The sequence below is a fragment of the Nicotiana sylvestris genome, chromosome 9 (genome assembly GCF_000393655.2).
Source record: "Nicotiana sylvestris chromosome 9, ASM39365v2, whole genome shotgun sequence".
NCBI classification, from domain to species: domain Eukaryota; kingdom Viridiplantae; phylum Streptophyta; class Magnoliopsida; order Solanales; family Solanaceae; genus Nicotiana; species Nicotiana sylvestris.
The window spans coordinates 149,334,907-149,351,159 of NC_091065.1; the positions used below are offsets into that span (position 1 = coordinate 149,334,907).

The 16,253-nt window shown below is 40.0% G+C and overlaps 3 protein-coding genes across 3 annotated transcripts; all 3 read left to right on the forward strand.

Moving 5' to 3' along the window:
• The first annotated feature begins 349 nt into the window (after nucleotides 1-349).
• LOC138878397 (uncharacterized) lies at nucleotides 350-1,228 on the forward strand. Its single transcript, XM_070158073.1, has one exon. The coding sequence runs from the start codon at nucleotides 350-352 to the stop codon at nucleotides 1,226-1,228; it is 879 nt and encodes a 292-aa protein (XP_070014174.1).
• Nucleotides 1,229-1,599: 371 nt separating this feature from the next.
• On the forward strand, nucleotides 1,600-3,080 carry LOC138878398 (uncharacterized). Its single transcript, XM_070158074.1, has 2 exons — nucleotides 1,600-1,747; nucleotides 1,861-3,080. The coding sequence occupies exons 1-2, from the start codon at nucleotides 1,600-1,602 to the stop codon at nucleotides 3,078-3,080; spliced, it is 1,368 nt and encodes a 455-aa protein (XP_070014175.1).
• Nucleotides 3,081-3,218: 138 nt separating this feature from the next.
• Nucleotides 3,219-15,987, forward strand: LOC138878399 (uncharacterized). The gene is made up of 9 exons (XM_070158076.1): nucleotides 3,219-3,627; nucleotides 3,996-4,630; nucleotides 6,044-6,124; nucleotides 6,508-6,877; nucleotides 6,947-7,192; nucleotides 8,796-8,856; nucleotides 9,404-9,468; nucleotides 15,638-15,828; nucleotides 15,928-15,987. Exons 1-9 carry the CDS (start codon nucleotides 3,219-3,221, stop codon nucleotides 15,985-15,987), a joined length of 2,118 nt encoding a protein of 705 aa, XP_070014177.1.
• The last annotated feature ends 266 nt before the right edge of the window (nucleotides 15,988-16,253 follow it).

Consider the following 16,253-nt stretch of genomic DNA (forward strand, 5'->3'; position numbering starts at 1 on the left):
GAAAAAGGGAAGTTGCACATGGAAATAATGAAAAGTCGGGATGACACAAGCAATCGAGCAAATACATGATAGAAATGATTAATTACTTAGGTGCATTGCATTTCACAAATATGCGGTTACCAATCTGTTAAGCTCTAATCGCTAACGAGTTTGTTGTTGATATTTACAACTAAGGCAGGTGGTTAGTTTATTGAGCATTCTGGCAACCCATCCATATAACACCAGGTCCAAAGGCAAATTGATCATGTCTAACCAAGAACTTGATGCGAGTAGCATCGATCCTTCAAGAGAGGTGGAAGAATTGGATGTTAATTCGATAAAAGAAGAGATGTATAAGTTGAAGTAGCAGATGGCCGAAATGTACCAGGCCTGGGCAAAAGGGCAACCCCCACCAGCTTACACCGCCAACCCTGCTTTCATCCCGCCATTGACTCAAACCCAGGAACATCCTACTGTTGATTCATCTGCAGGATTTCTTATTTACCATCACTACCAAGGCACCACCTCCCAAACCCCGCAAGCTCCACCAATCACTCCTGTCTTCGTAGCATCCCCATCTGCTACACTACACCAATCTTCTAGTGAGCCTGTGTTCCAAGCCCAGGATAACCAATACTACCCCCTAGAGCCCACTTTCAAAGCTTCAGAAACTTATACTCCCCGTTTTGATCTCCCTGCAGAAGCTGAAAAACTATCCAAAAATCCCAAACAGGAGGAGATGTTCAGAAAAGTTAAAAGCTTAGAACAATCATTCAGAGACATGTGGGGGTTAGGAGGTCAAGTAAGTGTGGCTTACAAAGACCTGTGTCTGTTTCCAAATGTGCAATTACCGACAGGGTTTAAGATGTCCAAGTTTGATTTGTACGATGTGCACAGTGATCCAGTAACACACTTGAGAGGTTTTTGTAGCAAGATGAGGGGAGCTGGAGGAAAAGATGAATTGTTGATGGCATATTTCAGTCAAAGTCTGAGTGGATCGGCGCTGGAGTGGTACACCCGACAGGATCACGGAAGGTGGTATACATGGGATGATCTGGCGCAAGCATTCGCTTGTCACTTCCAATACAATCTTGAGATCGTTCCAGATCGACTGTCCTTGACAAAACTGGAGAAAAAGCACAGTGAAAGTTTCAGAGAGTATGGTTTTCGATGGAGAGAGCAAGCAGTAAGATTAGACCCTCCAATGAAAGAAACTGAGATGGCGGATTATTTCTTACAGGCCTTATAACCTAATTACTATGGCCATCTGGTCTCAGCTATAGGAAAATCCTTCAATGAAGTAGTGAAGATGGGAGGTATGGTAGAAGAGGGGCTCAAGTCGAATAAAATCATGAGCTATTCGGCTATTAAGGCAACCACTCAGGTTATTCAGGGCGACACAAGAGGAATTGGGAAAAAGAAGAGAGAGGACGTAGCAATGTTTGATTCAGGAACTTGGTTCAGATCCTTAGGCTCATCTCACCACAATAAGCCTCGACCCCACCACCAAAGTTACCCTCACAGCCCATATAATCCACCCCAACACTACTACCCCCCACCAGAACCTCATTTTTCTGTCCACCATGCCCAAACATACAACCAACCTCCCACCCATGCGCAATGGCATGCGCCCGTTCCCCAAAACACTTATCCACCCCACGAGCCTACCGAAACCCTCCTGGACCAAGTTTCCGGCCTAATCAAGCATTTAAGGATGAAAGGTTGCAGAAAAAGAAAACCCTTACTCCATTGGGAGAGTCATATACCCGTTCTTTCCATAGGCTAAGACAACTGGACATGCTGAGGCCAATACAGTCCAAATTGCCAAATCCTCCCCCGAAAAATCTTGATTATTCCGTGGGTATTGTTCTGGTACTCCAGGTCATGACACGGAGAAGTGCTGGCACTTAAAAAGTGCTATCCAGGAGCTTATTGATACCAATCGAATTGAAGTTCAAGCTGCCGATGCGCCCAATATCAACCGGAATCTGATGCCAGCCCATCAGGAGGCAAATATGATTGAAATAGTGCATGAGGGAGGGGAGCCCAGGAAGGCATCACAAACTGTCATGATGATTCGGTCTAGTGGTGTCAAGACAGTTGAACAATCAACAAGTGAGAAATCAGTGCTCAAGTCAAGAGAAAGGAGTAGTGAACCATCCGTAATATTTAAGAAGCGGTCTTCGAGTGATGTTGCAGCAAATCAAGAAAGGATGAAAGTGGTTGTGCCAGGAGTGGCAAGCAAACCTGTCATAATCGTGGAGGGCGCCCGCACAGATCATGTCATTATCAAGCTGGTAACCCAGTTACCAATAGTCAACAACAGGGCTATTCCATGGAATTACGAACGGGTGATAGTGACTTACAAAGGGAAAGAAATCAAAGAAGAAGTTTGCAAAACCCAGGGTTTGACATGCTCGGGAAGATGTTTTGCCCCCGAGGAGTTGAAAAAAGCTAAGATCTCCAAAGATAACCCAGTGTTGGTAAAGAAAGCTGTAACTGAAGAAGAGGTAGAGGAATTCTTGAGGAAGATGAAGGTGCAGGACTATTCTATCGTGGAACAATTAAGGAAGACACTTGCTCAAATTTCACTATTGTCATTGTTAATCCACTCAGACGAGCACCATCGAGCTTTAATAAAAATCTTGAATGAGGCTCACATTCCCGATAAAATTACCGTGAACCATCTGGAAAAGATAACCAACAAAATCTTTGAAGTGAACAGAGTCACTTTTTCTGATGAGGAATTGCCTGTAGAAGGTACTGAGCACAACAGAGCTCTTTACCTTACGGTGAAATGTGATGACTCCGTGGTTACCTGGGTATTGGTCGATAACGGTTCTAGTGCGAACATTTGCCCTCTTTCCACTCTAAGCAAGTTGAAAGTAGAAGATGAGAGGATTTATAAGAACATTATTTGCGTACGGGGATTTGATGGCGGAGGAAAAGATTCAGTTGAGGATATAGTACTAGAACTGACAATAGGGCCAGTTGAGTTCACAATGGAGTTCCAGGTGCTAGACATAGCTGTTTCCTACAATTTGCTGTTAGGTCAACCATGGATTTACGCAGCTAAAGCAGTCCCATCAACACTTCACTAGATGGTCAAATTTGAATGGGATAGACAGGAAATAGTTGTGCACGACGAAGATTATTTGTGCGCTCATAGCAATACCGTTGTGCCGTTCATTGAAATGGAAGATGATAAGGGCCCGTGGGTCTACTAGGTTTTTGAAACAATGTTGGTCGAGAAAGTTCCAGAGGGAAAATACATTCCAAATCCGAAGATAACCGCCGCATCAGTCAGGGTGGCCTTTGAAATATTGAAGAATGGTTTTGATCCAGGCAAAGGTTTGGGTTCATCTCTACAGGGCATCATACAGCCGGTGTCCCTCCCTAAAAACTTGGGAACATTTGGCTTGGGATTCAAGCCCACAACTACATACATAAAAAGATCCAGGAAATTGAAACAGAGGGCATGGGTCCTTCCAAAGCAGGTCCCACTTCTTTCTAGATCATTTGTCATGTCCGGTACTAGAAGTCGCCCAGTAAGACCAATTCCCAGTTCTATGATTGATCCTAACAAGGAATTAATTGAAAAATTTGAGAAATTGTTCGACGATGTAAACATGGTAGAAATTGGAAAAGGTTATAGCAACACGGAAGTGCAATTTGTCGGGCCAAAAACAAAGCTTAACAATTGGAAGTCTACTCCTCTCCCCACTCGGAAGGAGTTTTGGTAGTTTATTTTGATTTTCCTTCAGTTTGTCTGGGTTATTCCAGGGTTGTAATCCATATTGTTATCTTTCAGTCTGTTTGAGTGTGCAAACCTTGTTATCTTTTATCATTCAACGAAATGCAATCTCCCTTTCTTCATCATTCTTGATGGTTTTCCTTTTTGTTTTTCTTTTCTTTTCTATACAGTTCTTTTTACGCTGGTTCTAATGACATGGTATGCATGAGGAATCCTCAGCCCAGTCTTAAACATCAATCTGATTTTGAAATAATAATTCAAGAAGTAGAGGGTGATGACGAATCAGAATATGATGAGGATGAGGCTTTTGAAGTGATTAGTAAGGAATTAAATCACTTTGAAGGAAGACCTAAACCCAACCTGAATGATACAGAAGCCATAAATTTAGGGGACACAGATAATATCATAAAGAATAAAATAAGCGTCCACCTTAAACCAAAGATCAGGGAAGAGATAATCAAAGCACTAATTAAATACAAAGATATTTTTGCATGGTCATATGACGACATGCCAGGTTTGAGCACTGATTTGGTGGTCCGCAAATTAGCCACTGACCCGACATTCCCTCCCGTCAAGCAAAAATTGAGAAAGTTCAAAACTGATATGAGTGTGAAGATTAAGGAAGAAATCACTGAGCAGTTGGACGCAAAGGTCATTCGGGTCACACGATATCCCATTTGGTTAGCTAATGTTGTGCTAGTACCAGAGAAGGACGGCAAGATCAGAGTATGCGTTGATTACCGCAATCTCAACAAAGCAAGTCCAAAGGATAATTTCCCACTACCCAATATCCACATTTTGATCGATAATTGCGTCAAACATGAAATTGGATCTTTTGTGGATTGCTATGCAGGGTATCATCAGATTTTAATGGATGAAGAAGATGCGGAAAAGACGGCATGCATCATGCCATGGGGAACTTATTGCTACCGAGTAATGCCATTTGGTTTGAAAAACACTGGGGCAACTTACATGAGGGCAATAACTACTATGTTCCATGATATGATACACACGGAGATTGAGGTATACATAGATGATGTAATCATAAAGTCGAAGCAGCAGGCCGACCACATCGGAGATTTGAGGAAATATTTCTAGAGGCTTCGCAGGTACAACCTCAAACTTAACCCTACCAAGTGCATATTTTGTGTTCCATCCGGAAAATTATTGGGATTCATAGTCAGCCGTCGAGGCATTGAGTTGGACCCATCAAAGATCAAATCTATCCAAGAATTGCCGCCTTCGAGGAACAAGACTGAGGTGATAAGTCTGTTAGGGAGGTTGAACTACATCAGTAGGTTTATTGCTCAGCTCATGACAACTTTTGAGCCTATTTTCAAATTGCTGAAGAAGGATGTTGCGGTTAAGTGGACTGATGAGTGTCAAAAAGCATTTGATAAGATAAAAGGATACTTGTCAAACCCACCTGTGTTGGTTCCACCAGAACCAGGGAGACCTTTGATTATTTACTTGACAGTCCTGGAAAATTCATTTGGTTATGTATTGGGTCAGCATGATATCACTGGCAGGAAGGAACATGCCATCTACTATCTTAGCAAGAAGTTCACAGCTTATGAGGTTAAGTACACTCACCTAGAAAGGACATGTTGCGCCCTAACTTGGTTAGCACATAAATTGAAACATTATTTGTCATCTTACACTACTTACCTCATTTCGCGCTTGGATCCGTTGAAGTATATTTTTCAAAAGCCTATGCCCACAGGGAGGCTTGCGAAGTGGCAGATTTTGCTCACAGAGTTTGACATCGTCTATGTGACACAGATCGCAATGAAAGCCCAAGTGTTGGCTGATTATTTGGCCGAGAACCCGGTCGATGAATAATATGAGCCATTGAGGACTTATTTTCCCGATGAAGAGGTGATGCATATTGACGAGCTAGAGCGGACTGAAAAACCAGGTTGGAAACTTTTCTTTGATGGGGCTTCTAACATGAAAGGAGTTGGAATATGAGCCGTGCTTATTTCTGAAATAGGGCATCACTATCCTGTTACGGCTTAGTTTCGTTTTTATTGTACCAACAATATGGCTGAGTACGAAGCATGAATTTTGGGTTTAAGGCTAGCTTCAAACATGGATGTCCAGGGAGTCTTGTCTTGAGAGACTCAGATCTTCTGGTACATCAAATTCAAGGAGAATGGGAAACACGAGATTTGAATCTCATACCGTACCGACAATGTTTGCATGATCTTTGTCAACGGTTTCGATTAGTGGAGTTCAAGCATATTCCAAGGGTCCATAATGAGGTGGCCGATGCTTTGGCTAACCTGACATCAATGTTGCACCATACAGATAAAGCTTATGTTGATCCTCTACATATTCAAGTCCGAGATCAGCATGCTTACTGTAACATGGTGGAAGAAGAACTTGATGGTGAACTGTGGTTCCATGATATCAGGGAGTACATCAGAATGGGGGTATATCCAGTGCAAGCCACGGGGGATCAAAAGAGAACAATTCGACGGTTGGCAAGTGGATTTTTCTTCAGTGGAGGAGTTTTGTATAAAAGAACTCCAGATCTTGGATTGTTGAGATGCATAGATACTAAACAAGCCACGACTGTCATGACCGAAGTACATTCTGGAGTCTGCAGACCGCATATGAGTGGATATGTGCCGGCGAAGAAAATTCTCCGAGCAGGTTATTATTGGCTCACCATGGAGCGAGATTGTATTAGTTTTGTGCGCAAATGTCATCAATGCCAGGTACATGGAGATTTAATTCATTCTCTACCATCAGAATTGCACACAATGAAGGCACCATGGCCTTTCGTTGCTTGGGGCATGGATGTCATTGGACCAATTGAACCAGCAGCATCCAACGAGCACAGGTTCATTATGGTGGCCATTGATTATTTCACCAAGTGGGTTGAGGCTAAAACTCTCAAGTCTGTGACCAAGAAAGCAATGGTCGATTTCGTTCACTCAAATATCATCTGTCGATTTGGGATACCAAAGGCGATCGTCACAGATAATGGTGCTAATCTTAATAGTAACTTGATGAAAGAGGTATGTCAACAATTTAAGATTACGCATCGCAATTCCACCCCATATCGCCCCAAGGAAAATAGAGCAGCCGAGGCAGCCAACAAGAACATAAAGAAGATACTTCGGAAAATGGTGGAAGGTTCCAAGCAATGGCATGAAAAGTTACCAATGGCATTGTTGGGTTATCGCACTACTGTTCGCACTTCAGTGGGTGCAACTCCTTACTTGTTGGTATATGGCACTGAAGTAGTGATACTTGCAGAAGTTGAAATCCCGTCTCTTTGGATTGTTGCTGAGGCCGAGATTGAGGATGATGAGTGGGTCAAAACCCGTTTGGAGCAGTTAAGTTTTATCGATGAGAAGAGATTGGAAGCAGTGTGTCATGGGCAGTTATATCAAAAGAGAATGGCAAGAGCGTACAACAAAAAGGTGCATCCCCGAAAGTTTGAAGTGGGTCAGCAAGTATTAAAGTGCATCCTTCCATACCAGGCCGAAGCGAAGGGCAAGTTCGCCCCAAATTGGCAAGGGCCGTTCATTGTAATAAGAGTGTTGTCCAATGGTGCTTTGTATCTAATAGATATCGAAGGCAAATGGGTAGACATGACTATCAATTCTGATGCAGTCAAGAGATATTATGTATGATTTTTTGGTTCAATTATTGATTATTTGTACTTGGCATTGTTTCGAAGATTGGAATAACGAAGGTAATTTGTTCTGCTATCTAAATACTCTACCCTTTGTTTCCTCTTTTGAGCCTTATTTATTTTATTTCATACCCTTTTTTGGAATCCATAATGAAAAAGAAGAAAAGAAAAAGAAAGAAAAAAAAAGAAAAGAAGCGAAAAGAGAAAGTACAAGAAAACAAAGAAATTCAGGTGTGAACTACGTTTGACCTGATTCATGTTAAGGATACGTAGGCAGCCTCACGGCTCGGTCATATCATATCAAAATAAAAATCATAAATCCCCAAGCAAGAAACTGGGGCAGAAGTTGTGATGGTGGTAAGAGATCAGATTCCAAAAGTTATAATTTTGACCCATTTAAGTTGCTTTGAGCCTTTTTGATACCCTTTTCTTTCCAAACATATCCAAAGAGCCCACATTGCCGTCTAAAGAAAGACCTCCTGATCAATCTTTGAGAGATGACAAGTCAAGCAAGTAAAGAGGATTTATATCAGGGGCAACACTCCGTTTTAAGAAAGAGAAATCAAAAAATGAGAGAGTCTTATTGGTGAAAACCCTCGTGGGCACCAAGAGGCGACGAAAGCTGAGAGAAAGTAAAAATGAGAGAGTATTATTGGTGAAAACCTTCACGGGCACCATGAGGCGACAAGGAATTGAGGAATGAAAAAATGAGAGAGGTTTGTCGGTGAAAATCCTTCAGGGCACTGCAAGCCGAACAAGGTCTATAAGCTGGCAGAAAGTAAACATCGGGTTGCGGAGATCTTGGAGCACAAAGTAAAACAATTGGAAAAGTGATTGGTTAAATAGACTGGATTGATTAATCCAAAATGCATACCATGATTATTGGTGCCAGTTACTCCACTCAGATAAGTTTCTTTTTCTCTCTCCAACAGTCATCCAAATTTGGATTTTCTTCTTTATTCTTAATTCTCAAAATCGTCGCATTTCATTGCTGTTAATTTTACTCCTCTAAAGCTCTTCCAAGGTTAGCCTTGTTTCAACAAATAAGAAGGAATTTCAAAGTTTACTACCAGTTTCAAAATTGTACAAATCAAAATGCGGCTAGGACATGCCAGAGATAGTGTGATGAAAAGTGGGACATAGAGTGTAAGCAAAAGTTAAATTGGTGAAATGGTTCAGTAATGTCGCGGGAGATGCAGAGGTCAAAAATGAAAAACAACGGTTGGGGTGTAGAGCACTCAGATCATCTAGGGTACTGGGGTTAAGGATCAATCAGAAGGTCAAACAATTCTCGACCGGCTCAAGGCAACCAGTCAAAGCAAAGCATGACAAAGGAAGAAGCACCTTCGGCAAGAATGTCACAACTAACCACCACGTTTTAAACTGACAAGATTTTTCTTTGATTTGAAACAGGGGCAAAAATTTCATTTGTTTCGAAGAAATCCTACGTGAAGAAAGAGCAAGCACCAAGCAGGTTTGATCGCAAAGTTCTCAGGACTCTCCTAGAAAATGGGACTTAGTTTAAAATTCAAAATAATCATAAGTAGCAGAATCTAGCATAAACGTACCCCAAGGGAATATAAGCGGAACTTTGAAGTTTGCATGCTTGAGATAGGATTCAGTAGAAATTTTCAGGACCCTCCTGAATAATGCGATGTAGCACTAAGAATTCCATTAGATAACAAGTTTTAGCATAAGTTTGGCTATAAGGAAGTATAATTTAGCTTTAAAAGCGTCACTTGTAAGATAAGATTTAATTTAAAACTTTTCAGGACCCTCCTGGATAATGGGATGAAGTTTTAGGACCAAGTTAGATAACAAGGTTCAATAGAAGAAAATATAATGCAGCTTTGAAACGGGCATTTTACTAGAAATTTTCAGGACCCTCCTGGATAATGGGATCTGGTTTACAGATTGTTCGAGATATTAAGTAACATGATTCAGTTAACACTCACAAAGGTTCCCGACTACCAAATTGGGGTAGAAAATTTTCTTTGTTTTGTCTATTTTGTTGAATTCAGGTGCTCGTCTGAAGAACAGGGAAGAACAACACGAATGTTAAAGATAAAAAGCAGTTCAGGATCAAGTAATCAGGAGCCCACCTGGAGAACAAGGTAAAACAAATCAAGTTTCAAGGAAGATTGACACAAGTATTGGTAATGAGGCACCTATCTGGAGGAACAATGGAGAACAAGTCAAGGAAAAAACAGTTAAAGTTTCAGCAATCAGGCGCCCACCTATAGAGCAAGGGAATACAATTCAAGTTTCAGCAGTCAGGCGCCCACCTAAAGAGCAAGGGAATACAGTTCAAGTTTCAGTAATTAGGAGCCCGCCTAGAGAACAAAGGGAAAAAGTACAATTCAAATGTTGGAAATCAGGAGTCCGCCTGAAGAACGAAGGGAAGAAGTACAAGTTCAATTTTTTTTGAAATCAGGAGCCCGCCTGGAGAACGAAGGGAAGAAGTACAAATCAAACTTCAATAATCAGGAGCCCGCCTGGAGAACGAATGAAAGGAGTACGATTCAAGTTTCAATAATCAGGAGCCCGCCTGGAGAACAGAGGGAAGACAACAATGGTCAAAAGAAGACAATTCAAGTTGAAAGGGGAAAGCAATTTGAGTTTCATAGGAAGGAAACACAATTCAAGTATTGGCAATCAAGAAACCGCCTAAAAAATGAAAGGAATAAGAATAGAAGGAAGCAATTCAAGGAAAGGCAATAACAATCAAAGGAAGACGGTTAAAGTTCGGCAATCGGGTATCCACCTGGAAAACAAGGGAAAGTAATTGAAGTAAAGGGAAAGCATCACAAAAGTACGATTCAAGTCAGCAACAAAAGAACTTCTGTAGGAAAACACAAGTCAACAAGGCAACAACAATCACAAGATCAAGTTTGAAAATAAATCTTTGTAATGCATAGTTCATAGCTTAGTTTAGCTTCTTTTATTTTGTCACGGTGTAATAAGGAGGTCAGTAAGTAGCAGCAGCAACAACAACAGTGAAATCACAGCTTCATGGTAGTCCCAGCTACCGAAACTTCCCGAACTATACTGACCTGATTCCTTTATAGCCAAGGATATGTAGGAAACCTTTGAAGCAGAGGTTCGGTCAGATTCTTTCAAAGATGCTTTCCACGGAGTATTCAAATGGGCAAAAATCGCTCGTATCCGCTCACTTGATCTTTGCACGAAAACTCTTCGTGTTTCCGAGCAAAGAGGGGTAGCTGTGAGCACGTGATTTTTGCCATATATGAATTATTCCCATAAATTCAAAACAAAACAATTTTTTCCATTGCTCGCAATTTTGTTTATTTTTGTGGCATTTCCTATTATTGTTTGCATTTTTGTTTAAATCATAAAAAATACAAAAATATTGCATCTGCGTTTAGGATTTAATTTTTATATTTTTAGATCAATTAGTACATTAATTTGTTTAACAAAAATAGAAAAAAATCATAAAAAATAGTCATGTTGCATTTTAATTTCGAATTTTTGGCAATTTCTTTTTTGGTATTCAATTATTTGTGGTTATTATTATTTAGAGATAATTAAGTTAATTTAGTAGAATAATTTGGTTTAGGGATTAATTAAGGTTTTATTTTTTATTTTGAGAAGAAAAATACTTTTGAAATAAAAAGAAAAGGAAAGGAATGAAAAAGAAATCAGAAGTTGGGCCAATTTAATTAAAATCCCAAGCACAAATCAAATAACCCTCCCAAAACCCGGATAGACCCAACCCAACCCGTCCCCCTACCCGGTCCAGCCCCATTGCCATCCAAACGACGTCGTTTGACAAGTTTTGATAAGGGCCGTCGATATCATTTGATCAAACGGTGCACTACGTCGCCCATTAACCCAACCCCGACCCGATCCAGAACCAAACCGCCCCTACTTAGTCAAAACGACCCCGTTTCGAATAAGGATTCAATCGGAGCTGTTGGATTCCAATCATCCGACGGCTCCAATTAATCATCCCATTTTAATATACCCAAACCCCTCAGATCCCCCCTCCACTTTACTCTCATCCCTCCCAAACACCCAAACGCTAGAGACGGCGCCCCTGAAACCTCCATCGTTTCCGGTAGCGGCGCAGCCTTATACCACCCCTACCCACCTGAAAATAACACCCCAAGACCCTCTCCGTACCCTCTTCCCCAATCTGTAGCTAGTTTTCCTCGAATCACCCTAGGACTTCTCGAATCTTCAATCGAAGCAGTCCAGTCACAAAATCCCCGAACCCTAGATTACCCAATGGACCCCAAATCAACACCACATAACCCCCATAAATCCCTCATACCAAATCCATCATTGGTTTCCTTCGAATCTGACCGGATCTCGTCTAATTTTAAATCTAAGTTCGAACCCTAAAAGTTCAAAATCAGTTTTCGTTGAACCTGATAACATGCATCGATCCAAGCCTCTAGTTTTTCATGATTAGAAGGTCGATTCACTACAAAACCGATGCTGTTCATTTGTTCTTGATAGAGAACAAATGATTAGCATCAGTTTCGGGTGAGTCAGAGTATCAAGGGTAATTTCAAGTTTAGCCGGTGAGTTCCCTTTATTGTTTTCTGTTCATGTTTAAATTTGTTTCACCTTTTACTCTTCTTCTTTCCTTCTTGTTTTCTTTCTCCAGTATTCTTCTAAGTAGTCCTTCCGTTCAGAAGTCTGTTAGTCCTTCATCTGCATTAATCTTATTTCAATAGCATTTTTCTGAATTTATAATTATATAAGAAAGCTCTAGGTTTAATTGAATTGGTCGAGACTTCTTTGAATATGTTTTGGAAGTCGTTAGTTCCATTCAGAGTCTTATAGCAGATTAATTCAATGAATTGATATGATTCAGTTGTTAGATTTTTTCTTAATTTTGAAGTGCATTTGTATTAGTTCGTTTGTTTCCTGTTTATACGAATTCAGAGTTTAAGAGTGATAAATAACAGAAGCTTTGAGGGTAATTTGGGTAGTCTAGCCTAAAGAAACTGTCAATAATTGAATTAGGAAGCTTCCAATAAGTGGTAGGGTTTAAGAATGCACTACTGACTAATTTAAAGAACTAAGTTAAGTGGAGTTAATTAAAAATTGTTGAAAGGGCATTTGTGAATCCAAGGAGGAATTTTCTACTGCCTATATAGAGATCAGAATTGAAAGAAGGAAGGGGGAGGAGAAAAGAAGAGAATATAGAGTGTAGGGAAGAAAAAACAGAGATTGAAGAGATAAAAAATTTTAAAAAAAAGTTGGCTGACTGGTTCAAATAATTACTGTTCTATTGAACATTTTCTGAGATTTCTTGAAGTTTTGATTTCTAAAGTAATTGCTGATTCTGGTAGCTAAAATGGATTAAATCTTGTTTTCAAAAGCTTGGTTTGAAATGGTCATATTCCCAACTCGATTGGGACTGTTTCATCTACTGCTTCATATCAATCTTCTTGAGTTTGAGTTGCTTTGTTGAAATTGGTGTTGCTCTGCTGTGATTCCTGCTGATACCTCACTTTTCTGCTTCCTTCTTTTACTTCCAGCTGGTCATAGACTCCTCACTCCTAGACCCTAGAGACCTCCCTCTTCAGATGGAGATAGAGAAAAACGACGCATTTTGAAGTTAAGGAGTTTCTCCTCCATTTTCCGTCAAAAATCAAAGAACAGACCCCCCCAAACGGCTTCTTCTTCATAAAAATCCAAGGAGCTTGGGTAGCTACTTCTTTTCATAAGAGAAGCAACAACTCACTCTCATTTCCAAATAAGGGAACGGCCAGATCTCTCTCAATTTTGCTGTGATACCTCACGATAAGAGTGGTCTCAATTTCTATTGCAATACCTCGCGATTTCTGAGGTTTCGATCTGTCTTTTAGGCTGGGAATTGAAGCTGTTCTTGCTGGGTTTGCTGTTGCTGAACATTGTCTGGACTAATAGTTGATTCTTCATACCTAGTTTCTCTTTGACCTTTATTTGGTCGTGGATTTTCTGTTTTATTTCAAGTTATTAGGTATGTGACTATACATTTGAATTTTTTTAAAGATATTAATCGAAAATCAGGGTTACATGTTAGTTTGTGTTTGTTATGAATATTCATGCCTTTTCTTGTTTGAGTATAAAACAGAGTACCGAAAATAGCTGGTTGATTAAGTAGCGCTGGATTTTAGTAATTGAAGTGTGAAATTGGGATGTTGGTTTATGAATAGGAAGAAACGATAAAAATTTTCCTTAGTTTCATGGTTATTTTTCCAGTTGCTGTTCATAATAATACTTGCCATGGATTAACTTGCTAAAAAACTAACTAAATGTGCTTTTGTTTCGTTATAATAATTTTTCCTTTAGTTTCGTCATCATTAACTTGTTGTTTATAATAATTTTTCCCTTTAGTTTCGTTACTTGTAGGTGGTTATTTTGCATTTTGTTCCTCCTGTTTGGATCGTTGTTATCTAAATATTTGTCTTAATAAGTGTGCTTATACATATTCTGAAAGATTTTAATAATTTTTAATTTGTTTTAATAGGTGCTTATACATGTTCTGAAAGATTATAGTAATTTTAATTCCTCAAAAATACTCTTTTCATCAAATAAGTTCAATCCATAACTCATGGCCCTCGTGTAGTGATTTTCAATCCTTTAGAAATCGAGACGTGCCATTTAGCTGAATTTCAATGGCCCTCGCAAAGTTGAATGTGCGGAGTTGCTTTAGGCGCGTTATTTTAATAATTTACTTTCCTAAACTCGGGTGCGCATTTATGTGACCCAAATCCTAATCTCAACAATGTTAGATAAAATATGTTGCGGACTGCGTGTACATTTATGCGACGTGGTTAGAGACGTATTTTAGGTGACGTTGAATCTTTCTTAAAAAATTAATTAGCTAAAAGCGGTTTTAAGGTTAAAATTCACATAGGTTTAAAAGTGTATTAAAATCAAGTAATAAGCCAATTATAACAGTTGAGCGACCGTGCTAGAACCACGGAACTCGGGAATGCCTAATACCTTCTCCCGGGTTAACAAAATTCCTTACCCGAATTTCTGTGTTCGCGGACTGTAATACAGAGTCAATCTTTCCTCGATTCGGGATTTAAACCGGTGACTTGGGACACAGTAAATTATCCCAAGTGGAGACTCTGAACTTTTAATAAAATGATCCCATTTCGATTGTCACTTTAAGTTGGAAAAAACTCCCTTATATACTATCTTCCGGGGGTATAGCGAAAAAGGAGGTGTGACAGTATAAATAGAACATTTTACCATTTTTAGGTCATCAGATATATCCAGAACTTAGCTGTGCTCGTGGGAACCCCATCTGTAGCCATTGTTTGGCATCTTAGCTGCAAATTACCGATAGATTCTTATATTTTCATTTAGCATTTAATTAATATGCCTTGTTCTTCATTTATTTCTCTATTTTCTTCTTCAAGCATGAGTAGCTAAATCCATTAGTTAGGGTTGTGTCTCAACCCTAGTGTGGCTAATTGATGGGTATTGCCATCTATTGTTAGATTGACTATGGGTGTTTGTTATTTGGGTCAATATTTTGGTTTAATCTATTGGTAGTTGCAAACACTCGTTTGTGCTAAGTTGACTTGGCTGTTCTTGAGAAAGTGAGCCTAGGTCTCCAAAATTGACCCAACAAGAAATTGGGATGGACTCAAGAGAATTGATAATCCCAATTAAAGGGTTAAACCTCGAGAGAATAATTACCCAACTTGAACCCTAGTTGCTTGAGCTAATTTGCCTACCTGTTTGTTCTCGAGAGAGTCAATTGGGCAAAATCACTCTCTCTACTGAGAGGTGTGAGAGTGGGTAAAATTGTGCAACGGTTATAGCATAAGCCCCAATTACGTCAATCGAACTTTAGTAACATCTAGCCGTCAATTAGCCACCTAGGTAATGTCACGACCCTAGTGCTTTTCTTCCTATTAGATACAACTTACCAGCTATATCGTAGCATAATCTAGTTTCAATTAATAGTTTGATAATAGTAGTTTATAATCAAAAAACCTAAAAATGTATGGAAGCGACATTTCGAACAATTACACAACTCTATTCTAGATAGATACTCGACTACATTCCTAGCTCCCTGTGGAAATCGATCCCGACCCTCATATCGGGTAAAAGCTATTGCGACCCTCTCTTCCTACTTTTTAGTATTGTGGAGTTGGTGTTGATCACTTTTTGGCGCCGTTGCCGGGGAGCTAACAGTTTTGGCTATCTATTTAGTTAGTTTTGTGTATTGTTCTTCTTTCCTTCTTTGTTACTTACTTGTTTGTGTCATTACTCAGGTACCAACATGGCTTTAAATAATGCTAATGACCGTCTTGGAAATGTGATAACGGGGGAGGAGGTAGATGATCTTGAGAAAGATAAGGTGCCTCTTGGACCTCAAGGTCAACGGAGAGGCCGGAATGCCAATGCTAATCCAAATGACAATATTCCAGACCCTCCTCCGGTTCCTCCAAGAGTGGCTCCCAGAGTATTACCGAACTAGGGCTACGCAAGTGCTATTATCCCACCCCAAATCCGGGCGGGCAACTTTCAGATAACCAATGTGATGTTGACCATACTTGAGCAGGTGGGTACTTCACAGGCACTGCAAATCAAAATGCCTACAAACATCTCAAGGGGTTCGTAGATACATTCTGGGGGAGCAAACAGACGAATGTGTCCGAGGATGCGTTGAGATTGAGACTTTTCCCGTTCTCACTTCGGGGAAAGGCATTGGATTGGCTTGAGAGACTCCCCAACCATTCCATCATAACTTGGGATGAGTTGGCGGATAATTTTATTGCCAAATTCTTCTCTCCTAATCATATGGCGGCACTTCGAGATGAAATATTAGCCTTCAAACAAGAGCCAACGGAACCTTTGCATGAGATTTGGGAGCGATATAGAACGATG